This window comes from Molothrus aeneus, chromosome 4 (assembly GCF_037042795.1).
Source record: "Molothrus aeneus isolate 106 chromosome 4, BPBGC_Maene_1.0, whole genome shotgun sequence".
NCBI classification, from domain to species: Eukaryota; Metazoa; Chordata; class Aves; order Passeriformes; family Icteridae; genus Molothrus; species Molothrus aeneus.
The window spans coordinates 47,399,565-47,425,050 of NC_089649.1; the positions used below are offsets into that span (position 1 = coordinate 47,399,565).

The following is a 25,486-nucleotide window of genomic DNA, read 5'->3' on the forward strand; positions in this document are numbered from 1 at the left end:
TCTGTGCTGCCTGCTGTCAATGCAAAGGTCATGGAAAACAGTCTTTAGCCTTTGTTAACCATTGATGTCTAAGATGTTTTTCTACTTTTTCTTAGTTTGACTTTTTTTCAGTAACCTATTACCTTCTTGCTGCTGAACCTGGAACTATTCTTCGAAAAAGGAAGATTTGTGCATGCCAAAGAACCAGTTGTAGCAGTCTACAATGACTCTCTTGCAGAAATAATATAAGGAACTATAAAAACTGAAAAATATGGAAAACAGTACTCAAACAGAGTGGAGAACAGGTTGGCATGATGAAGAAAGCCTGAGGTGGTGGACCTTTTATATTTCTAATTACATATGTGCTCCTGAAGGACATGTATCATATAGTTTTGTATTTGTGCTCCATATATTTTTATTATTATCTAGATGAATCTATTTGCTCAGAATTACTGGGACCTTGTCTGGAAAGTGTTGGCAATGGTCAGTCAGTTGCTCCACCATGGAAATTAGAGTGATGAAGTTCATTAAATGACCTGCTGATACCCATAGCTTTCTCCATTATGCAAAATGCAAGGGAAAGACTCTCACTACACTGGCTGCTCCTTACTGCAGAGGTATCAGCCCAATTTACCCTAATTCTCCTGGCCAGGACTTCATGTCAGCACTAGGCATTAGAGGTATTACTGATATAGTGGGACACAACTCTCCAGAAACCCATTAAATTGCACCAGTGTTTTACCAAATGGTCAGCCAGGTCTCAAGAAATGTATTTTTGTTAATAGAGCAGTTTACTTCTAGCAGCAAATCACCAGTTTGCTCTGCCAGCCCTCAGACAGAGGAGCATTCTGCTCTCCTGCTTCTGGTCTGTTTTTCTAAGTGTATTTTCTAAAGGAAAAAGCATTAGGAAAGAAAACAGTGTGCAAGTGAGGGAAACAAGTGTTTGGATGGACACGTCTGCTCTTTGTCTGGTGTGGCAGAAGAGGAACTGGGGAACTGAGCACTGCCCCGTGGCCATTACAGCACTGGCAGTTCTCAGTCATCCCTTGGCCTGGCTCAGCCCCATGGGCTATGATTCAGAGTCAGGAAAAACAACATGTGAGCTAAAACCTTGAAAAATAGACAGGCACCTACGTACCAGTGTGACGACAGTCTCACTGCAGAAGGTGCTTTGTGGGGAGGCGAGCAGCTTTCTGCATTTCCTGGGCATGGAGGTGGGATGGAGAGAGAGCCATTTCTGACAAATACTGTGAAGTGGCCACTGTGTTCAGATGGGATCATGAAATCTTGGGAAGAATTACAGAAGTCCCCTGAGAGTAGGTCTGTCCATCATGGGCAGGGTTTACCTTTCTTAGGAAGAATGACATCACTTAGAAGTTGTCTTGGGTTTGGACAATACCCAAACATTTAGGAGGAAATTATATTGCTGAAAAGGCACCTTTTGGTTGCATGGCTGTCCTGTATTCTGGGCAGTTCAGTAAAGCTCATGCTTAGCATGGTATGGTCCTGCCTTTGTGTGTGAGCAGGAGACAGGGTTTTCAGGAGCCTGCTGCAGAGAGAGGAGTTGCTCCAGGAGAGTCTGAGCCTGGCCAACAGCTGATGTACAAGAGCTGTTTCCCATCAGGTGTGGGACTCAGGTTTTGGTGAGGGGAAAGAGAAGTGTTTGGCCATGCTTGCAGTCACAGCTCCTCTGCTGAAGCAAAGCACCAAGCTGCCAACTGGGCTACTCTCTTTCAGCTCTTAAGGTAAAAATCCTGTGCAACATCAAACAAATGCAGGAAAAAAGGAAAAAAAAAGTAGTGTGCTGAGGCGTGTGGGACCTGACCAAAGGCTTTCTTGGCACTCCTGCTTTTCCTCATTTCCATTTCTCTTATCAGCAGATATGTGAATAGATGCCACTTTGCCACACATAGGGTATAACTTTATGTAGGCTCAAGTAGGTCACAGCTGAGTTTCCTGTGAGGAGGGGTTTTGTTCAGCCTTGTGCCTATTGCAAGCTGTGATCTGATTAACTTGTAAGACCTAGGCCTTGTTTTCAATTGAATGTAGGACAGAGAAGCATGGTTTTGGGTAGTAAAGGAAGCAGGATTCTTCCTTCTGAAAGAGGGTCTGGCCACGACACTGGGACCCTGCCCTTCTAGGGGCACTTCCAGAGTGTGCACTGTACACTAGACTGGGACAAACTCCTGGCCATTTATGTTTATGAAACAAAAAAAGGCTCTCTTTGTTGTCTTTGTTTTTTTTTTTTTTCCCTCCACAGGATGGCCACATAACTCACCATCAGACCCAGGTGACATCTGCACCTTCATTTTAGTTAAACATTGTAAATCTGTCCTAGGCAGCCCTGTGAACAAATCTTGTCAGATTCACTGTGCTAGCTTACTGGGTAGGTGAGATAACTATAATTAAGTTGAATATATGAATATATATATATATATATATATTCATATATATATAAATATATTCAAGGTTGCTACTTGTCCTGTGAATTACAGGATGTCCTATATCACAGGGCAAGCTCCATATCCTGGCAAAAAAAATAACTGTGTGTTTTCCCTGCCTCCCCACCCTTATTCTGAGCATCTTTTCCCAGCTGAAGTGGCAGGCCACATCAGTGGTCTCCAGTGCCATGGCAGGAGGAGGAGGAGAAGGGGGGGGGGACTCATCCACTTTAAATTGTGTGACCCAGTTCAAGGGATGGGCAAAGTGAGTTGAGCTGAATGGGCCTTTTTCTGTCCCATGAGAGATCCCCTAAACTGACAATTTTACATATACTTTGGGATCTTTTGAAATTAAAATTTCTACCTAATCTGTATCCAGAAGATGCTTAAAATAATATTTTTTTTTAACATGAAGAGATCTAACACTCCAGTATTAAGAGTGGCTGGTTCAAAACTGCTATTGCAACTTGAATTCTCCTTGCTTACACATAATCTGTTACATGTTTAGTTATGCAGCCACATGTGATCTTGCTGTTTCACTCAGACCATGGCTGGCTGGACTGTTTCCACTTGCTTTGTCTGGTCAGCCATGAGGACCATCCTCCTCCTCAGAGCTGCAGGCTGGCAATCAGTCATCGTCAGTGGTCCTTGAATATAGCAGGTTCAGTTGTTGGACGCAGACATATTTACAGCTCCAGAGTGTCAGATGAGCTGTGAGGGTCTGTTTTATCAGCAGGGAGTTTGGGAGAAGAGCACAGTGAAAGGCTGTGGAGTGTGAGAGCACTGGGAGAAGGGCCATGGTTCTGTGCAGGCAGCCTCTTTGCCACCACAGCAGCTTTCTCTTCCCACCAAGGCACTCTCTCCAGCCATGAAGGGGATTACAGCTTTCTGACGAAAAAGTAAAAGTCATGGGCAAGCAGCAAAATTCCCTCAATTTGGTTTAGTTACTTTTCTGGATCTCTTAACCTGAAACTATCTCTAAAAGTCAGTGTGATGCAGGCACTCCCCATGAAAAGCTGAGACCTAACCATAAGTATTACCTTTGCAGTGCCTTAGCTTTACTTCTTGTAATTTTGGCCTCAATGGGACTGGATTATGGTAGCCCAAGTTGTGATGATGTTTGGTTGATTCTCCAATATCCTTGTGTCTCACCATGGATAAGCAGAGTGCAGTAAGATACTGTGAAGCATTAGTGACTGTGTTGCATGATGTCTCAAAGAGTTTGAGCTGAATGCTGTTCCTTAATACCATAAATGTGACTCCTGGCAAGTGCAAGTCCAGTTCCCTGTTTAACTTGCAACAGTTGAAACACCTCAACATATCTGAGATCTGATATCAAGGAGAGCAGAGATAACAAGCTGCTTTGCTAGAGATGCTCACTACATTGCATTAACCAGAGGAAAGGAAAAACATAAGACCACAGCCGTGTGTCAGTTGTGTGTATTTTCAGATTCAGTGAGAAACTTTTCCCTTGAATTAATGCTTCTTTATTGACATGAATGAAGCTGAAGTTCTTTGGTATTCCTTGTTGCTTAGGGTGCATTCTATGCGAAGAAGAAATTCTTCAAGGTCACAGCCTGGCTTTTCAGTCCTGTATGGGGAGACTTTATTGGCAAGTGGCTGACATGCAAGTAAAAGCAAGGATTTCTTTCACTACTTCCTGTGGGTAGGCAGGTGAAAGGAAATCCCCAGGAAAGCAGGTCTACAGCATGCAAAGCAGTTTCTTGGGAAGACAAATGCCATAACTCCAAATGTCTCCCCTTCCTCCTTCTTCGCCCCACTTTATATACTGAGGTGATGTCACATGGTCTGGAACATCCCTTTGGTCATTTGGGTCACCTGTCCCTGCTGTGTCTTCTCCTAATTTCCTTTGCATCCTCAGTCTCCTTGCCAGTGTGGCACTATGAAAAGCAGAAAAAGTCCTAGCTCTGTGCAAGCGCTGCCCAGCAATAACAAAGCCATCTCTATATTATCAACACTGTGATCAACACAGTTTCAAAACACAGCTCCATATTAGCCACTGTGAAGAAAGTTAACTCTACCCCAGCCAAAATAAGCACACCTATCCAACATATCAGGGTAAGTGAATCTGGAATCACAAGATAAGCAGGCTGACCTTGCCAACACCACTGCTTTGCCACGCAGGGGAAGGGCAGAACACCATCTCAGCTGAAATGTAAATGGTTGTTCATTTTGTGTTCCATCTCCTGCACTTGTTTTGTAGCAGAGGGGATGTGTCCCTAGTGAAAACAACATGGGGAAAAGGTGACAAATGGAACTTGGATATTTTCTGTTCCCCGCTGACTGCCTTGGGTTTTTCCTGCACAGAAGGCTGTTCCGACCTGTAACTTTAGATATATGGTTTAGATATAGATAAATGTTGCTTTTTCACGCCTACAGGACCCTGTCAGGTGGGACTAGTCAGTTGCTCAGTAGGTGTGAAAAAGCAACATTTATCGAGTGACCTCAAAATAATTACTTTGAAGGTAAATACATCCATTAGTCGACATGTGATATGGGCCCAGTAGTTCATTATCTGAGTCAACTTCTCAGCTTTGTCTTCAGCAGAAGTTCTCATGTTTGTTGAAGCATTTCTTACTGTGTAGCTTCCACAGAGTCTAGCATGTGGAGAACAAGTAGTTCTTTAGTAGGTGGAGAACAAGCAGTTGTTTAGGGAAAAAAGATCTTGGAATGTTTGGAAAGAGAAATAACTGAGGAAGTATTAGTCATTCCCTGTGCATAAAGACAGTCATAATTTGTATGTATTTCAGTATTTTAGTTAGACCATGTCAAAAGAGTGTCTTGAATACTGAAATAAATTGAGCTTGTTTTTGGTATAATACATCACGTGCTTGCCTGAGATTGTTTAACATTTGGGAAGACAAGTTCAAATTGTGAAAAAAGTTAATTAAGTTGACTCCTTTATGGTAGTTGAAAAGAAGGATACCCTCGGGCACTGTTGACCCATTTTCTTTTTATATTTTTCTTTCCTATAGATTTGATTTGTTTTTCTCATACTTGCAGTTTTGTGTACAAAAGCAATTGTCCTACTTGATAGTGAGCTTTAGGATTCCTTAACAGAGTTAGGTTCAACCTCTGATTTAATAGTGCTTTCATTTTTCCACCCCTCTAAACCTTCAGCTTCCTGGAGAAGTAGGAAAATCTTTTGCACAAGCATCACCCATTTCTTTGCCTATTTCGTTGCCAAATCTCATCTTTGCCTGTTTCTTTAGAAAGTGGGTGTTACTGTTTCTCTTCCCTTCTTATCAGCAGGGGATTTTTGGAAAAAGCCAAGGCAGCACTCTGCTTTACTGAATGTCCAGCCAGTGGGGTAGTGGTAGGGTAGCCTTGGCCTATGTAGAAGTGAAGCATATACACTCTGCTCTTGAGGTGCTTCTGCTCCTCCAAAGCAATGCCATGCCAGTTTGGAGTTAGTTCTTCCACGTCCCTCTCTGACCTTATTTTGGAAACACTTGCCAGAATAAAGCAGATTGTTTCCTTTCAAAGGTACATAACCATGTGAAAGGGACCAGTACACCACATGCCTCTTCCCAGTCCAGAACCTGTCCTTCCCTTCCTGTTCTTACTTTATCTTTTACCTTTTCTCTGTCAGGTGAGGGTCAGTTATATTTGTGCAGGTAAACCAAGACAATATTCTTCACCAGACCTTTATGCTGCACAAGTGAATTAAGCAAATCTCTTCATGCTCTGCCTCATCTTGCCAGCTACAGCAGCAGCATCCTGAAGTCCTGGTGATAGCACCATAGAGGGCAAAACCTGCTGGATGACAACAGAAAATTGTTTGCTATTTTCATTCTGCTTTATACATGGTATTTGGAATAAAAATAAACCTGAGTTACAAAGTCTGGACCTGGGAAAATCTGCTGTTTCCCTTTTAAGGGTTAATTAATATAAAATACTGACATTTCAGTCTTTTTTTTTGTGCCTTGCTTTCCCATGTCCCATACTAACTTCAGCTTTATTGTCTTGCAGCAGAGAACATTACAAATGCTAGAGGTTTTTGGTCTGAATAAACTGAAGGCAAAATAGTCAATGCAAATTTGTAAATACTGCAAAGTTTTTGTGTGGGGAAAAAAAAAGAAAACTAGAAGTACTCAACTCTAGAGGAATGAATAACAATATAAGAAGCTGATGAGGATAGTGAAAATTGATCAGTCCATATTTTGTATGGCATCTCATAGTGCTGCTAAGTCAAACTGAATACTAAATAATTTCAAGTAAAAAATGCCCGTGTCAACATATTTCCTTCATCACAGATGGTAATAATGTAATTTTTGTTTCATAAATTTCCTGAATAATTTAGTTGTGAAGAAGGTGCCCCTCTAAAGCTGTGAAAGGATAACTTAGTAACTAGAGTGTATGGTTTGCAGGCAATCCCAGTAAGGAGCAACAGCTGAGTTTATAAATGATTGGGAGACCTGGACATGCCTGTTCTACTAAATCATTGTTGTAAGGGGAAAAGAAACCCTCTTAGTGCTCTTACCATTTTCCCTGAGCTGTTCTGTGTACTCTCTGGGGTGCATTTCCCTTTTGCAATGGTTGATGCTCCAGTTTGGTTTGATAAACCACCTCAATGCCAGCTGACCCTAAGAGGGACCATGACTTGTCATCACTGTTTTCTTTACTTACCCCAACTACCTAAGTTAGAATACCAAAAGGAAACAAATGATGTATTTTGTAAAATGCAGTGAGCCTGTTTCCAAGAAATTTTGGAAAACTGGTTCTGATTGTGATAAAATGCTCCTTCTGTGTGTGTACATGAGTACCTCTCAGCTGAATAAAGGATATTTTGCAGTATCACATGGTCTCAGAATCTCCAGTCAGAGTTGTCACAGAGTTGCCCCTTAGCCTGTTTACTTTTAAACCTAAATTTCATACAGGCAAATATAAATTTTATTTTTGCAGAGTTTGATTGTGTATATAAAATTAGCCATTTGTTGTTTGACTGATTTTCAAAGAGAAACTAAGCTTTTGCAAACCTTTGGCTATAATTTTGATATCTCTTAGAAATTAGTCCCCCCAAATTACATTTCTCACAGTTAAAAAAACCCCAAACTTGCATTTGATGGAAGTGGTTTCTGAGAGTCTGTTGTTAAAAAAAAAAAAAGAGGGAAAAAATAAATCAAGTAAATCTAAATATTTCCTAATGTTTTTTACTTCTCCTTTTTCTGGATATGACACATTTTGTATATTATTACAGTATTTTCCCCTGAACTTGAATTTTAAAATTATGACAGATTTTTGCTAAAGTATATTTATTTTGTATTTGCATTTCTGTGAAATTTACAGAAATGCATTTCTGTGAAATTTTGAACAGGTATTAATAACAGTTGTATTTTATTTTTTTGAGTTTGAATTTGCAGTCTTAGATGTGGGACAAAAAGGCAAGACAAGAGTATATTTTGCAACCCTTGCTTACACTGAGTTGTAATTATTCAAATAAGCCTGTGCTGGATACTTATGTAAATGCTCACATGTAACTCAGTTCATGGTTTCATGGTAAAGCAACAGAAGCTCCAGCAGAAAAAGACAGGGTAAGGAGTTCTCCTTTCCTTGTTCCTTCTGCACTGTTTCTGCTCTCTACCCAAAAGGAGCTCTGGGCTGCCTGTTCACTTGCCCCACTGCAGACATTTGCACAATGTGAGCTTGGTCAGCAAACTGATCTGAGCTGATTAAAATGGAGGAAAAATATTCTGAAATGTACAGATTTGAGGAGGGATTACAAGGTACCAATTGGGTTTTTAAAATCGACATTTTGATTGATACTTTCAAAAATTGAAGTAGTGAATATTCTATATTTTTTTTTTCAGTCTCCTGCCCTAGGAGGTACATTTTCAATGTTAAGTATCCAGATCTGGAGTTGACATGGGTTTGGATTGATGTGTCCCAAATCTGAAAAAGAGCAGTTGTGCACGATGTATGAAATCCAAGTCAGGAAGCTGAGGATGCTTATTCCTTAGAGGGATTGTCTGCCTTGATTGCCCATCAGCTTAACATTAAGACTTTGCTCTGAAGGACACAAATTCCTAGGGACATTTTACCATCACTAAGGAGGTGGTGAAACTCAGAAAACAGTTCCACCTTGCTTTCATTTTTCTTTTCAGCTACAAATATTTCCTCCTGTGTTCCTTTTGTATCATTGTGATAAATGTGTTTTTCAGAACGTGTTTTTTTTCTTGTGAGCCCCTCCATGACTATGTGTAGTGCAAAGATTTGTGCCTTAAAAAGTGACAATTACTTGTTACATTTGGCTGAGAGAAGCCCTGATCAGACTGGATGCACTTTCTCTTTTCTGCTCATTACAACTTGCACTGAGAATTTCATAATTTTTTTCAACTTTTTGAATGTTAAAGGTGCTTACAGTCCAGCTGGCTTACAGTGACTAATTGTTTCAATAAACAGACACAATCTGGAAGCTGGGAGTGGGAAGCAGAAGATGTGTGGGGTGGGTAGTGTTGCAACACCTGAGTTTACCACATCACTTAGTGGCTCAGTTTTCCCCGGTGAAAACTGGCAAAAGTGGCATGCATAAGAAGCTCTGTGTACAAGTGAAAATGTACCTTGTGCATTTGGACCAATATTGACTTAGAAAGCTCATCTGAACAGTGGTTTTCATTTGTTTTGAGGAGGTGTATGGTGACTTCATGGCTGTACAGATTAATAGTTGTACAATGGGAGGATGGGAAACCTGAGCTGATGCAAATATTTTGACACTTAAAGTTGAAGATGTTTTCCTGCCCTCAGAAAAGCTGAGAATCTGTAACTCTTTCTGATTTCTGCCGTAATTCTGAGTCTTCAGCATCTCTGCAAATTAGATTGTCTTTGTTATTGTGTAACTACAGTTGGCAGGGAACAGGGCAATTCCTTGGCACCAGTCCCATTGTGAAAAGTTTATATTGGGTGTCAGCCTGAAACTCCCACAGATGTTTATAACAAGATAACAAGGTGTCATGCAAACAGCTTCATGTTCTGAGGGTTGGTCTGGGAACAAAGGAGGGTTTGGGGGCAAGTGGAGGCAGGGAAAATGTGCAGAAAGCGTCTAAAACTCCAATGAAGAAAAGCAGTGAGATAAGGGTTTGTTGAGAGGTAAGTGTGGCTGTTACAGGGACTTCTTGATGGAGTATTGATATTCTGAAAAAGAACTTCCAGAATAATAGGTGAGGGTTCACTTATCCTGAGCCAAGCAGAAATGTATCTAGAGCCATTGACTTGGAAATAACCCCAAATAAGGCAGGTTTCTGTGACCAAATGCAGATTCAAATACCGATCTTGTGACCTGGGAAACTGGTTCTAATCTGCTGAAATCTTCATAGCAGAGATAACTCAGTGTAGCAACCAAGAGCAGACATTTACTGATGTTTTTATTTTTGAACCCGATTTTGTCAAAAGGATTTTTTTGATTCTTGTGTCATGTTAATGTAACCTAGAGAGAAATGAAATATATTAGCCTTATCAGTATTGAGATTTGAAATCATAGTTAACTTTGAATCCTTCTTGTGCTCTGTAATGCAGGCAGCACTCTAGGGATCTAGATAAGATGGATAATAATTATGTTTTTCTTAAGTACAAACAGAGAATTTTTACTATTGAGAACAGTAGAATTGTTTTGAGTAGGAGATCATGTGATGGGACCCCTTAAAGTTTTGTGTGCATTAAGCTGGTCTGAAAGTTAATACTGAATTTTAATATTTTGGACAATGTTTATATTTTCAGTTTATTGTAGTATTCTTCCTTCTGCAATTACTTTTAAGATTGCAAATTTATTTTTAGAAGGGCAATAAAACAGAATTGGTCAGCTTTAGTAGTTAAATAACATATCCAAGACAATTACTTATTGAAGATCTGCCTTTTTCCCAGAACGCAATATGACAGATTACCAACAAAATGTATGTGTATGCATTTCAGAAGAAGAGAAATAACAAAATGTAGATTATTCATAATAATCACCATTTTCAGTCCAATCGTCATCTTTTATTTATGCATCGTAGCCTTGTCTTATTTTGTAGTTCCATTTAAACCAATGAATTTTTTTTTTGACATGTGAAGAGGTATTCCTAGGAAAGAAAAAGATATTTTAAAGCTGTTAATAACTACTTCCAGCTGTTGAGATAGCAGCAGTATGGGCTATGAGAGCTCAGCTGATCAAACCAGGCAGTGAAAAGTAGTATCAACACTGGACTGGAAGGCAAAGAGTGTCATTTCATATATTGTGACAGCCATCAATTGCTCACAAAATGAGACACACTAGTACAAACACCCATTGTACAAACAGTGAGTTGGTTTACATTTGATTTTATTAAAAATTATATAGTGTAAGGCAATGTTGTGAGGAGGTTTGTGGTTTTTCAGGATTCTCTGCCACAATTCTGTGAAATGTACTGTTTTGTCCATGCTGAAGTTATGTTGCCTGCAGACAAAAATGTGCATGCCATTTCCCCAGTGAATTCTGAAATACTCTAAATAGCACATAGGTGCATAAAGTAAGCCCTGTAAAGAATGAATTATTTTTTTGTTTTACTCTAGGGCTTTGGTTTGGGTTATCCCCCCACCCCCTCCAAAGAGCTGAGAGATTGTTCACAGTCACTGGTGCTTCAGCAGATGCTGCTGTTCCTTCTTCAAGCCATGGTTTCAGCTCCAGCCGTGCTGCTCTAGCCTGAGTTGCCCTCCAGGTCTGTGCCTGCAGGTTCTCCTGGCTTTGGAGCACAGCTTCAGACAGGGAGGGCCAAGTGGTGCCATGGGCAGGGCTGGCAGAAAGTGAGCAAAGCAAAAGGGAGTGGGGAGGAAGATTTCTGGGACAGCTTCTGCACAACCTCTCCCACAGCTTTCATTCCTGCCTCCGTGCACTTCATTTAATGTGTCTGTGCAGGCAGCTGCCTGTGCTGCATGATGAAATCCTGCTTGGATCCCATCCCTCACCTGCTTCCCAGCCTGGCAGAAGGAACACCTGCACAAGGCAGGGTGGCATGGCAGGACAGTGGTGGGTTGATGAGGGAGGAGATCAGCTGTGTTTAAGCTGTCATCATTGTGAAGAACAGAGAGATTGCCTACGGCAGAACCCTGGAGCCAGATTTGCAAACGAAGCAGCTGTGGGTGCATTGGTTTTCATGGACTCCTAAGTTTGTCCTACAGGTATCAGTCATGGTGTAGAGCTTAAAGCAGCTTGACATTACTGAGTGACTAAAACTGTCTGAATTCAATTGCTTGATTTTGATAGTCAGCATGAAGTCTTTCTAAACAGAAGTTGGAAGGCATATGCTTAGCAGTTTCTGAAAAACAAGCTTAAGTTCTTTGTTCCCAAACTGACATCTTCTAAACAACCATTTGTGTCTGAACATTTTCATTCATAAAATTAGGGTAAATTTTCAAAATTACTTCTACTGATCCATCTGAAGTACAAAGGGTTGTAGTAAATGGGATTACATCAGGCTGATGACTGGTCACTAGTGGAATTCTCCAGGGCTTCATTTTAGGCCCAGAATTCTTCAACATCCTCATAAACAACTTGAATGCAGGATTGAAAGAATATTAAATGAATTTTCCAAAAATACTAAATTGTGAGTAGCTGTTGACTGCCTCAAGGGCAGAAAGAGGCCCTGCAGAGAGCCCTTGAGAGATTAGAGAGATGGGCAATCACCAACCAATTTGACAAGGGCACACTGGGGATTCTGCACCTGGCATGGGGCAGCCCTGCTTGTGTGTATAGACTGGGGAATGAGAGGCTGGAAAGCAGCACTGTGGAAAGAGACCTGGGAGCCGTGGTTGGTGGCAAGTTGAACATGAGTCAGCAGTGCCCTGGCAGCCAGGAGGGCCGACCCTGTCCTGGGGGGCATCAGGCACAGCATCACCAACCAGGCAAGGGAGGGGATTGTCCTGCTCTGCTCTGCACTGGGGCAGCCTCACCTTGAGTATTGTGGACACTTTTGGGTACCACAATGTAAGAAAGACATTAAGCTATTCAGGAGCATCCAAAGGAGGGCAGCAAGGATGGTGAAGGGTCTAGAGGGGAATCCATATGAAGAATGTCTGAGGACACTTGGTCTGTTCAGTCTGGAGGAGACTGAGGGGAGACTTCATTGCAGTTGCAACTTCTTTGGGAGGGGAGGAGAAGGGGCAGACACTGATCTCTTCTCTCTTGTGACCAGTGATAGCACTCAAGGGAATGGCCTGAAGTTGTGTCAGGAGATGTTTAGGCTGGATATCAGAAAAATATTCTTCACTTAGAAGATGGTTTGGCACTGGAAAGGCTCCCCAGAGAAGTGATCACAGCACCAAGCCTGACAGTTGAAGGAGCATTTGGACAATGCTCCTTCAGATAAATGGTGGGATGCTTGGGGCTGTCCCATTCCAGGCCAGGAGTTTGACTTCCATGATCCTTGTAGGTCTCTTCCATGCAGGATATTCTATGATCTTCAATTTTGTGTATAGAACTCATTTGCCAATTATATTTATACATGCACAGACCTTAGCAATTAAAACTTCTGTACAGGTTAGAAACTTCTGTACAGGTTTGTGGTGAAGAGCAGTTGTGCACAGCTTGCCTGGAGCACATTTCAGACTTCTCACCCATATTCTCTGTGACACAGGCTGCAGTGTACCTGATTTCATCCCAGTCACGTACAGCTTTGGGCTTCCTGGGAATGTGCCAGTGCAGCCCTCAGCTGAGCAAAGCCTGAACTTTTTAGTCTAATAATTAACTTTTGTAAACTTCCATGTGAGCTCCAGCTTTCTGTATATTCAGGCAGTTTCATTTATAAGTAGAAGCTCTTTTTGTTACAGAAGTCTCCAATTCTGTGATCCTCCAAAGATCTGGTAATGTTTTATTCCTCATCTTCACAGGAACTGATGTTCAATGGCTAGAAGAGAGCTGACAAGTGGCTGAAATGAATACGACTACTATCCTACAAGAGATTTTGATTAAAAGATCGCAGCAGAAGAAGAGGACTTCTCCCTTAAACTACAAAGAGAGGCTTTTTGTACTTACAAAGTCTATGCTAACATACTACGAAGGTCGAGCTGAGGTAGGAGACACAGATTGCCTTTGTTCCTTTTTGCTTTTGTACCACACTGGCTTTTTTTCCTACTGTGTGTCATACTATCAAGAGCTGATCAGGGAAATGGTCTTTAGTGGCTGTGAACATGAGCTGGCATTTCTCTTATTTATAATGCAAGCTGACAGAGGTGTAGGTAACTTACCTGGTAGTCAGTGTGAATTGGTTCTCAATAGGAGAAGTAGTGTATGGCCAGGATGGCAGGAGTGACATAAAACAGCATTTAGAGGTGGTCATCAAAGCTGATTTCTTTCTCTCTCCAGAGAGATAAAAGATCACTGCTATGATGAATTGGGGCAAAGGTAGAAAAAGTTGCAATTGCATTTTCTTGTAGCTGTGGGTACTGTGAAGGTCATTACATTAACATCTGGCAATTAACTGCATTTGAACAGGAGAAAGACCATTTGATAGGAGCAGTGCATTGCAGACCAAGTTCAGCAGAGACAAGATCCATTAGAGTGGATCATGCAACCTGGTGATTGAAATGAAACTGGAAGCAGTTTATCTTTGACCATACGAGCAACTCATCCAGATTACCACTTTCTGTGTAAATTCAGTTACTCAGAAAGTCATTAGTGTAAACCGCGCAAATCCTCAGATCAGCATTTATTCAAATAATCTTCAGACTCTGTTTCATCAAGGTCACCTGCCCTGTCATATCCTCAGTGCTCAGGGTGAAATTTTTTTCCTCAGGTCATCTGCCGTGTCATATCCTCAGTGCTGGAGGTGAGATTTTCCACTTAAGTGAGGCTACTTTCCATGTTTGTCACAATGCTGAAGAGGATTAAAATGACTGCAGTAGCTTGTGAAACATGTATACCTTGGGAAGCCATTTAACACATAAAGCTTAATGGAGGGACCCCTGCAACCTCTTGTCTTGGCTGTCTTACCTGTGCTAAAAGAAGAGGGTACAGGAGAGCAAAGGCTTGCTCAGCACGTTTCTCTGCCAGATGCTATGGTTGCACCAGAACTGAGCTCACTTACCATGCTGTAAGATGCTCACAGCACTTTGTTCTCTGAAAGTAGCTTGGACACAGTCAGGGATGAAGAACAAGATCACAGACTGAGGCTGGAGGGGGCCTCTGGAGGCTGTCTGATCCAAGCCCCCTATTCAAGCAGGGCCACACAGAGCTGGTTGCCAAGAGCCAGCTGGCTGTCAAATATCTCTGTCCAGCTGGCTGTTGAGTATCTCCACTGATGGAGTCCTCACAGCCTTGCTTGGCAACCTGTGCTAGGGCACAGTCACCCTCACAGTAAAAAAAGACCAACATTATTTCCTGGTGTTCAGATGGAGCCTCTTGTCTTTCAGTTTGTGCCCACTGCCTCTGGCCCTGTCACTGGACACTGCTGGCAGTAGCCCAGCTCTGTCCTCTTTGTACACTCCTGTCAGGCATTTTATGTCCCCATTTTATGATGGCAGAGTGTACCAGTCACTCCTACTTTGGTGACTCTGGCCTCCTCCCAGAGAATAAAGAGGTGGGGGCGAAGAAGCCCTCTGAAATATGTCTTGCCTTCTTATCCCATGTCTTACATTCAGATGAAATAGAAATGTGACAAACAGGTTTTGCAGGTCTAGTTGTCACCCTTTAAGAAGTTACCATTTCCAGCTTCCCCTCTTCCAGTCTTCCCCTTCCAGTTTTCCCTTTGCCCTGCAGGATAATGTCCTCTGGCTAAAATGCTTTTCCAGGAGACTGACTTGTGGTTCTCTCTGAGAGGGGGTTTAAACTGTCAGTTTTATTTGCAGTGAGATTGAACAGGGCAGCCCATTGTGCCATCAGCTGAGGATGCAGTAACTTCTTAAAAAATTTCTGCCTAAGATACAGCCAGTTGGGCTGAAAATATGCATTATGCCTTTGCTATGCCATCAGTTTGCTGCTGAAAAAGGCCATTTTATCCCTGTCCTAGACCTCCTAGACTTCCCTACTCACTAGAATTCATACTGGTCCTTCTTGGAATCCATATTACTCTGAAAAAAATTGCTAAGCATGGAATCATAGAATGGCCTGGGTCAGGAGGGACCTTGAAGTTCATCCAGTTTGAGCCCCTCTGACCCTGGGCAGAGATACTTTCCACTAGCCCAGATTTCTCAGAGCTCCATCCAACCTGGCCTAGAGCACTTCTAGGGATGGGGCATCCACCACCTCTGTGGGCAGCCTGTTCCAGTGCCTCACCACCCTCACAGTAAAGAATTATTTCCAGAAAACTGATCTCAGCCTACTCTTAGTTGGAAGCCATTCCCCACTGTCCTGTCACTACATGCCCTTGGAAACAGTTTCTCTCTTGCTCGTCGTCTCCCTTGGGGTGCTGGAAGGCTGCAATTAGGTCAGCAGAAAGATATTTGATCTGGTTTTATTTTTGCTGGATTAGTGTTCTGCTGGGTTAGCACGCTGCATGACTGGGCGCAGGATCTAACAAGTGCCAGAGGCTGTGCCAGGTGGTGGAGGAGAACAGGATGCTCCAACTGTTGACATCAGCAGGTTGTTAGACTGGCTCAGCCATAATGCATTACTTTCCAGCCTCAAACCATTTTCATTTTCACTGTTCCTCTCATTTTAGATTCTTTTAAACATTAATCAGCATTTTATTTTGTTTTATTAACAATGTTGTCTGAAAATAGTGAGCTCTGATCTTAAAGGGGCATACTGAATACTTGTATCTCTTTAAAAAACCACAACTGTAAGACTAAGATCTCTGTGGCACAGTTATTCCTTAATGTCTCTGGAGAACTTAAATGGCAAAGATGTTTGTGGGTTTAATTATTTGTTTGGTTATTGTTTGGGGTTTTTTAAAGCCAGTTGTGGTGGCTATAAATATGTAAGCTGCATATTCTGGCTGAGGTAATTTGTATGAAGAGAAAAAAAGTTATTAGCCATCAAGATAATTCTGCCCTCTCTGAATAACTGGGGATTTGTTGCTGAAATAAATGTGACTCCTGTGTATGCTGGTTGAATTTAAAGACATGACAGATGAAAGGATAGGTACAGACTGATTTAATTTTGGGCTTGGCAGTATTCCAAGTCCAGATTGGTTAAACTAGCATGGAAATCCCAAGCCAATAGGATCTCACACCCTCATTTTAATTCCATAACCACAGTGATAGCAGTCTGCCAAGGGTGGTTGAGTTCAGCTCCTCTAGGCAAGTGTGCAATTCCCAGTTTGATTGTTGGCCAATCTGAAGTATTTTCTTGTTTTCTTCCATTTTAACTTTTATGGAAGTTCAGTAGAGAGAGTTCAAGAAAAACCCAGCACTTGTGGGCACGTGAATAATCATACCACTTCTTTTTTAAAACAGACTGAAGTAAATCTTGTTAACCAGATTAGTCAATACTCAGAGTGTGGGCAGGTTGGGATTATTAATAAAGTGACAGAATTAGACATTTTGTATGTCTGGTGACAGAAGTAGAACATTTATGACAACAAAAAGCAGTCAACCACAGCAAATAGTATTCATGTAAATGCTGCTGAGAGATTTAATTGTTCTGTGCAGCCAGAAGTGGAGCATCACTTGCTCTTTGAACCGAAACTGCGCATTATAGATACCACACTTCTCTGTTTTTTCCTGTCCTGTGTACTGAAAAAGTCCAATATACCTTACTTGGAGCAATAAATTATTATCTCCTAAACATAACTACTAACAGGCTAAAATCTTGTTTTCGCTTGCTCATTACTAGTTTAAATCTTTCTATACATGCTCTCAAGCAGATCAGCCCCCTACCATGGTACAATGACAGTGCATGCCTGCAGTGAAGCTGGAACTGCACTGCTGCCATGAGAAGGAGAAATACAGTTTATTCACTTAAAGATACTGCTCTGCTGTAAGTCATGGAGCAGGTGCATGAACTATTGATGGAGCACAGCTACAGAATCAGTGAAGAGACTGCATTTCAAGACTGGTTTCAAAACACAGAAGCCTGAGGAAGGAGAATCCTGGTTTGGGTCACCTGTGCAAAGCTCTACAATTATGATTAATATCATGGGAAACTTACTTTGCATAGGAAGCCAATAGGACCTTGGCTTTTACTGATTACCTTGTGGGCATGATGCCGTTAGATAAAAAATGTAGAAGTATCACCTTTAGTTTTTTTAAAAAGATGGACATTAAGAAGCTTGAAAATAAAAATACATCAGGAACCAATGTACCTTAAGTGTCATGGAGATAGCTTTTTAATGTCAGAAAAGAGAAATATTCTGTTTAAGCTGGGATGTGTTCTGCTTTTGTCTTTTTTTCTTGGTCATAAATTCTGAGAATTACTAAGTGGAGCTGTTGGGGAAATAGCATCATTGCACTATTGTGCAATATTGGACTAACAATGATTATAAGCAAATGAAAAGGCTGAGCTAATGTTGTTCCTTGAAGCTCTTAATGGTTTATCAGCTGTCATAGTTGGAAAGAGTATTTCCTGTATTTTTTTCCTAATGTTGCAAAAGTGGCTATTGAAATCTGAATGTGATGTGGTCCATTTACAATGAAGACAAAAATTCACTGTAGTAAAATATAACTGCATCGGTCTCCAAGCACAGAGTACTGGTCATGAATGTATAAAAATAGGGAAGAAGTAAAATATCTTCCTATTCTGAGCATGGAGATATACTATAAAGTACATCTTGCTGGTTATGCTGCATTCAGAAAGACTTAAGATAGGCACAGTATTCTCAAACATGTATTGTAGACTTAACCAAGCCAGCTTTGAAGACATTTATGTAGACAGTAGTAAGTAGTTTGAAAGTGGGAGGTGGTAGGCATTTTTTCACAAACTGGCCCTTGTTCTTGAGGGCTGCTGCACTATTCTTACTGGTGTCAGCTGGAGTAATGGATTGTAGTGTGACTTTGCTGGATAATCTGGTTGTATAGCAAAGGCAGTGTTTCTTTGTTTCAAATGAGGAAACCCAAGCATGAAATATTTTATTAGGAAATCTCTTTTCAATTTTGTGTGGTTTGAAAACTGAGGATAATGTTTCAGGTGTGCTTCTGGTCATTTTCCTGAACTATTTTCTTTCAAGAAATCAAAACATACTAGTCAGTTTTAAATTGATAAGCAAATTCAAGCAATTTTGAAATTATTTGACTTGCTTGAAAATCAAATATGTCATGCAGTGATTAAAAAAAATCTCATTCAGAACAGCTTTCTTTATTTTTGACCAGCAAAAATTTAGCTGAAGTTTTAGTATGACTCTTTCCAAATTGCTAATTTCATCTCGAATGGAGTGTAGGTTTGAATTCCAAGGAGGCATTTGTGGAAATAATACCACATATGCATGGCCCTAGGTAAGTTTAGCCATTTTCGGTCAAAAGTGAGCTCATATCTTGAATATTCAACTTAAAATTCCCTGGAGTTTATTTTTAAAGGATCAGTGCATTCTCACTTTCATCTGTTTCTGTTTGGAAAATCAAACCTTAAGTGTTTATCTAGGAGTCCACTGAAATTGTAAACACTTCAGTAAATATCAGCTGGACAATGGAAAGGAGGACGCATTTTACCAGCATGCCTGGTGGCTGGTGTCGCACGATTCACGTGCTCCCCACACTCCTTTGCAGGCTGGCTGCAAAGAACAGCATCCTTTATTCCTCTTGAGTTAGCCAAGACCAGACAAAAATTGCATCCAAGCTACTGCATCCATCAGGGTTGGCCACCACCTGCTTGTGGTTTATTGGCTTTCTCCTTGTGTGCCAGTGAGTTTGGCTGCTGTGAATCTTTTCTCAGCACACAGTGAGAAGGTGTCTCTCACTGGGCAGTCGGATGGCCTCAGCTGGGGCAGGCTTGCTGTTTCATTACAGAACAGGCATGATAGCAAGTAACACCTACTGCACACAAATTTTAGTTAGCTAGTACTGGCAGGGCATCTTGCTTGAACTTAAAAGTGCCACCAGACTAGAGATTTTTGCTCTAGATGGCATTTTAGGTAAGGGAAATTCATCATGATGAAGGAAAGAGAGTAAGTGTAGGTGTTAAAGTACTTCTTGCAGTGAAATAGTTGAAAAGAGCTGGTCTGTGTAAGTGAGATGTCCTGCTAGTTTGTTGGTTTGAAAACTTTCACATTGATGTTTCTCATGAGTGTGGTGCTTCCAAAAGGCGACACAGATCTGGTCATAATTTTATCAATCCTTGTCAATATGTGAACTGTTAGTATCCTCATAATATATTGAGCCTGTGCAATGTTCCCTTTCACCATGCTATTTCTCTCTCTTTGTCACTCAGCTTGTTTATCAGTGATACTCTCTAGTTTGAAAGTGTGCTGATGTGTGTGGTTTGGTTACTGTCCTCCCACACGGGGCACAGCATGCTTGAATTAACCTTTCCATCCCACTGCAGCTTGCATTGACCATGAATGTGAAGCTGACTATGAGCTTATGAACATTAAATTTCTTTATGCTTTGGCATCTTTATTGTTTGCTCACATTTGCTGTATGGATGACAGTTCAGAGCAATAAATAGTGTACATTGGATTTTGCATTTTCTAAAGGCATAGGCTAAACCCTGGTTCCTGTGGTTACCCTGCATGTGTTTGGGTAGACAGGAGTCTGCAGTGCTAGAAGGGAGGAAGAGAAGGGGGCAGAGTTTGGGCTGCAATGCCCACTGGCTCTGGAACTGCTGCACAGAAGATGTTGGAGTAGGCACATCATTTACCTGTTAATTAGTGTGCAGAAACCATTTGCTTCTACAGAGAAGGCAAATGATAGTTCCCTGAGGGAAAACATTTAAGAGTCTGAACTTGAGAGGTGCAGAACGCTCCTGTCTTCAGTGGCAGTAGTGGTATTTGCCATTGGGATCAGACTTGTGTGAAAAGTTTATTGTGTAAACAGGACTGTTACAAATGATAAAAACCAACCAGAATATAAATGAAAAAAGCAGAATACAAAACTGAACGTTCTGGGGGGTTGCTCATTTTGAAAGTCTCTTCCTAAGGAAAAAAGGTCCTTCTGTAAGGGTTATGTTTGGTTCTTGTAATTTGAATATAGAGGAGACAGAAGCTACTGAAATTACAGTGGTGATATTTTAAGGAAGGAAAAATAAAGCTCTGGGGCCCACCCCGAAGCTGTAGGTTTCAGGGTAAAATTGTGTAGCTTCATTGCAACACTAATATTGTGCAAATACTTCATTTGGAGCACAACAACATTATAGAGTTCCAAAAAGCTGTGCTTCTTACTTTCCTTTTTTAACAGAAGATTAATTCATTCTAATGTTGTTTATTCCCATAGTACTTTATAGTATCCTTTATAATTTTAATATAATTTTTAAAATAATTACCCTGAATTATGGGGTTACCTTAGTCATTGCATAGATTATTTAATTATTTTATATAAATGAAAGCACAATTCAGTATTACAATGTTTCTGAAACCAGTAGGTTTACAGAGAATTTTTTAGTTCCAAGACACAGGTCATAATGATAGAGCTTTCGTAAAGTACTTGTGAGTGAAAAGTGTTCAAGCTGGAGACATAATGTAAAGCTATTAATGTGAATGGGAGCAGCTTAACAGATGCATGGGAATGCTCATTTCTAAAGGGCAATTAATAAAGATACCTAAGTTGTAAAAAAAACATTGGTTATGTTGTAGTAATGATTCCCTGATTTCTGTAACAGCTACTGAAAGAAAAGTCAGCTATAAAATGAGAGTCTGTAGTAACTATCTTTCTACAAGAATTTTGATTTTTATGATATGGAACAAATGAAATGTAGATGAAGTTGAGAAGCATAGATTGTAGTTGTTGAGATAAGAAAAGGCAGGAATGAGAACATTTACCTTATGACTAGACAGGAGTGGATGAGTCTTTAAGGTCTTAAAAAGAAAGAACTGGAAAATAGATTAGAGAAGACTAGAGAAGTCCTAGTTTTTTAAAAAGTGTGCAGAAGAGAAGCTGAGAAACTTTAATCTGTGAAGGTAATTTAGAGAAAAATGCAAGAATAACCAGGCTTGTTGAAGGTACCTGAAAGATGCAGGATTGCACATCAGCCAAGAAAGAAACAAAACAAAATAATCTCAGACTTATCTATGCTCTGCTATGAGGTAATAAGTCTTGTGGATAGCAGAGAGCAGCAGAAATCCTGTGTTTTCATCCCAGTAAGGGTTTTTTGACACTGCTGAATGAGACATTTTCATATGTCAGCATTAGAAAATACCTATATAGACTTGTGTAAATCTGATTGCAGAGCACATGGGAAGCTGGTACTGTGTTGAATAGGCATTGGTGGCTTGTTTCCAGATTAAGAGCCTGTCTTGAATGGGATGTCCTATTCTGCATTTTAGTATTTTCACTTCTGATACTACTGTTGGAATAGAAGCTTGTGGAGTTCTCAGGTGAAATTAAACTTTAAGGAGCTGCAAGTATTTTGACAAATAAGTCTAGAAATCCATGGGGTATATTTCAATTAGGTATGAGGTGGGTTTGATTGTTGCTTTTTTTTTTTTTTTTAAATTTATTTTGTAGAATGCAATTCAATATGGACAAGTAAAAAAGGCAGGAATGCTGAAATGTTCAGATACAGAACAGCAAAAAGTAGCCAAGAGTCAGGCTGTCGCCAGCAGGGCCTGGGGCCTGTAGTTGTGGAGTGCATCATCTGGACCTTGAGAAGGTAGCTAAAGCAGCAAGTGCCTTGGCTGAGTGACCTCTTGGATCCTGTTTTGGGCTCTGGTCACTGGCCTGTGGTGCCTGTGGACTTGGGCTCTCCTCTCTGCATGGCTCAGACAGCATGGAGCTGAATTTGGGGTGAATGCAAGGTGTCACTCACCCAGCAGCCAGAAGGTGGTCCTGAGCAGGGAGAAAACAGGGCAGAAATGCTGCAGCTGGGCTGGGCAGACTGAGAGCTCTGTGTGTGTGGACTTCACAAAAAACCAAAAAGAGAAGACTTGTCTGAAAGAACCTGTAGAGGTATAGCAGTTACTTTGACAGCAGAAGGGTTGAACGTTATTTAAGGCCTGATATGGATGGAGACCTGGCTGATTTATTATGTGTCCTTTACTTTTATGAGGTTGCAGCAATGTATCATAACTGCAGTTGTGCACATTTTAATGGCTGCCTCTCCATTGCAGGAAAAGATTAAATTAATTACATTAATTACAGATACTGCACTGTAGTCATGGTTAGGAAGTTGTATCAGTGCTATGACAGAGAATTTATTTTTGTGCTTCTTAGTCTCTCCAGTGCTGGTCATTGACATCTGCTGAGCAGCCAGGCCATGGTAATGGATTCTGTTTCTTAATCTACAAGACAGGGTTTAAAACTTTCTTCTTCTTAATTATGTCTGTATTTTTTTCCCCTTTAAATTCCTCCTTGCAGAAAGATACTGGATCAGGTCAGACTAGATCAGAATAGTAATCACCTTTCACTTTTCCTATCAATTCTAGCCACTTTCGAAAGGTAAATGAAAATACTTGGTACTTGCTTTTCCTAATAATTTAAAAATATAATTGAAAGGAGAAGGGCATTCTTCAATGTATTTAACACACTGGAAAATATAGGAATAGAAAATGTGGCCACCTAGCACCTAGCTACAGGAATTATATTCACATAATCCGTAATTGCTTGCCTCAAGAGGGACTGCAGAAGTATCCAGTCAGTGCTTCTTATTAATAAATGGCAATGTTATGAAAAGGAAAAAAACCCAAAAACCTGAAAGCTCAACCTCCCTCCCTACAAAGAACCCAAAAATGAAAATACCCATACATTTGGCTCTGGAGCGTATTCTATCAGAGTAGCTGTCTGTAGGCAGTGTTAGCTTAGCCAGGCTTTTTGTGGTTTTGCAAAGTTGAAGAGACACTCCATAAAAGGAGATAAAAGTAGTGCTGTGATGTGTTGCACTTGTGAGAACAAAAGCTCCATGGTCACATGCTGATGACCTCAGGATTTCCTATATGGGGATCGGCATGGAAGAAAGAAATAATAAGTACATCAAGGAAAGAGAGAGAGAGCATGGGGGAGACGAAAATCTAGATATTTCTTGCGAGCTGGGCTGACTTATGCATGTTTTCATTGAGGCTTTTTTTTCCAAATCTAACATCCTTTGTATTGTTTAACACCCCCCCCCCCCCCCATACATACTTCTGCAGGGGTAAACAGTGCAATATGTTCATCAGCAAAGAGGAAATACGCTGAAGAAATATTTTCATCTGATAGTGAGAATATGGGCTTCTGTAGCTGTAAAGCTTCTGTATTTAGCAGAGGAGGAATTCCAAATGTACAGAGGATCAGCTGTTTGATTGTACACTTATCTAACACTTGGGTATTTCTTGTCTTACTGTTTTCTAAGATTATTTTTTTAAGGAATTGTGTAATCCTGTATTTGTTCCGTATCTGACAACATAGGTCTAGTGTTATGACTTCTTCATATTACTGTTTAATATGCTAAAATAAAGAGGAATAGCTCATTCTTTTGAGATTGTATGGAAACAAGACTTGGCCATACCCATTGTGAGCAAGGAGTAGGACTTCTAAAACTATAAATCAATATTTTGAAACATAGGTAAATATGAAATATGTACCGCATTTTGAAAAGCTTTGTAAAATAGTTTCTGTATAGTCACTTCTGTTTTGTTATTTTCAGAAAGAAGATACATTAAAAAAGAAAACCCACACCAAAACCTCGACCTTTAGTGTCACTTTGAAGCACATATTTTACCTATTTTAGGTTTTCCTTATTGGGATTTAGTATTTTTATTCCTTTATTACTGTTCTAACCATATTTGCTTCTATAGGCCTCCCTCTAGAGGCATATATTTATCTTTAGTAAAGGAGCAGACCAGGTTTGATAGATCCCTGCGTTTCACTGAGTTGTGATTCTTCCAAACCCTCTCTTGTATCCCATTCAGAGAGCATGCATGAACGTTTTGGTAAAATACTGCTACTTCTACAATAAATCTATCTTTTTTCCTCTGTTAGCCATCTTTCACCTAAAAAAAAAGAATCTCTAAAAATGTCCCTCTGCTTCCTACAAATCAACATTGCATGATTAGCCATTGTACTAATTTTGTCTCTTTGTAGCTTTTCTTGTTGGAAAGAGTGGTTATGGTTGGATTTCTCAGGGCTGGCTCATTCCCACATCTCTACTTCCCAACTGCTTCAGGGCTTGAGCTCTGCCTTGATTCTGCATTTCATGTTTGCTGTACAGGTGGGTGTAGGGCCCATAGAACCCATTTGCCTGGAGAATAAATGCAACACAGTTATGGTATGCAAGATGTCCTGTTATTATTAAAGGAAATCATTAAGGTAGGGAGGAGAGAGAATTGCAGTGGTCTTTTTAGCATTTTTCTTGAGTCATTCTTTCCTGCCTCTGTGCAGCATAGTTTATATAATGAGTAATGGTCAGCTAAAACAGAACTGTACACTTGGCATTAATAATTGTTGCTTCTGATGTGATTTGAAAATGTCTTGAGCAGTAGGTTTGTTTTTAATTTCGCATATGCAAGGGGGGTTTTAAATCTATAAAATATGCAAGAACAGAAGAATCTTCCCTGGCATTAGGTTTAATAAGGTGGATTGCCTTGTAAGGTGGGTCAGCTTTGTGTTAGCTTAATTTAGCATCTTGTGATGAAGCAAACTGAGCCACCCTAAATCAAGAAAGCATACAAAGGTGTGAATTAGGCAATACAATTACTAGAATGATGTGCTGTACACCAGGGTATTTCCTTTATGTTTTCCCCCCAAATGCTGGGTGGTTATCTAGTTGGATTCCTAGTCCTTTGTCCTCCTGTCAGTGTCCTCTGAGTGAGCTCCCTGAATGCGAGAATTGGCATGAAAATCTCTGAGCCCAGAAGGACAGTGATTTAAGATAAAATAATAGTGTGTTCCTCTAAGGGATTTCTGTGATTCTGGACACAAAAAACCCCTCCAATGTGTATTGTCTGTCTGTCCTGCAATCTCAGTTAAGCAGCAGGGATCCAAGCAGTATGGGCACCCCTCTGTACACAGAAAGCAGGGTGGATAAGTTACAGGAGTGGTGTTTCTTCTTCTTTGCCTGTTGTTGTGCAAGAAAGAATCTGGGGAGGTGTCTTCAGCACAGT

General features: G+C 40.6%; 1 protein-coding gene across 1 annotated transcript in view; it reads left to right on the top strand.

The window, feature by feature from the left end:
- Window positions 1–13,321: 13,321 nt before the first annotated feature.
- TEC (tec protein tyrosine kinase) overlaps window positions 13,322–25,486 on the top strand; it is a 28,083-nt gene continuing 15,918 nt past the window's right edge. The window contains exon 1 of the mRNA XM_066549106.1: window positions 13,322–13,459. Within this exon, the coding sequence (XP_066405203.1) occupies window positions 13,322–13,459 (138 nt within the window). The remainder of the gene's footprint in view (window positions 13,460–25,486) is intronic.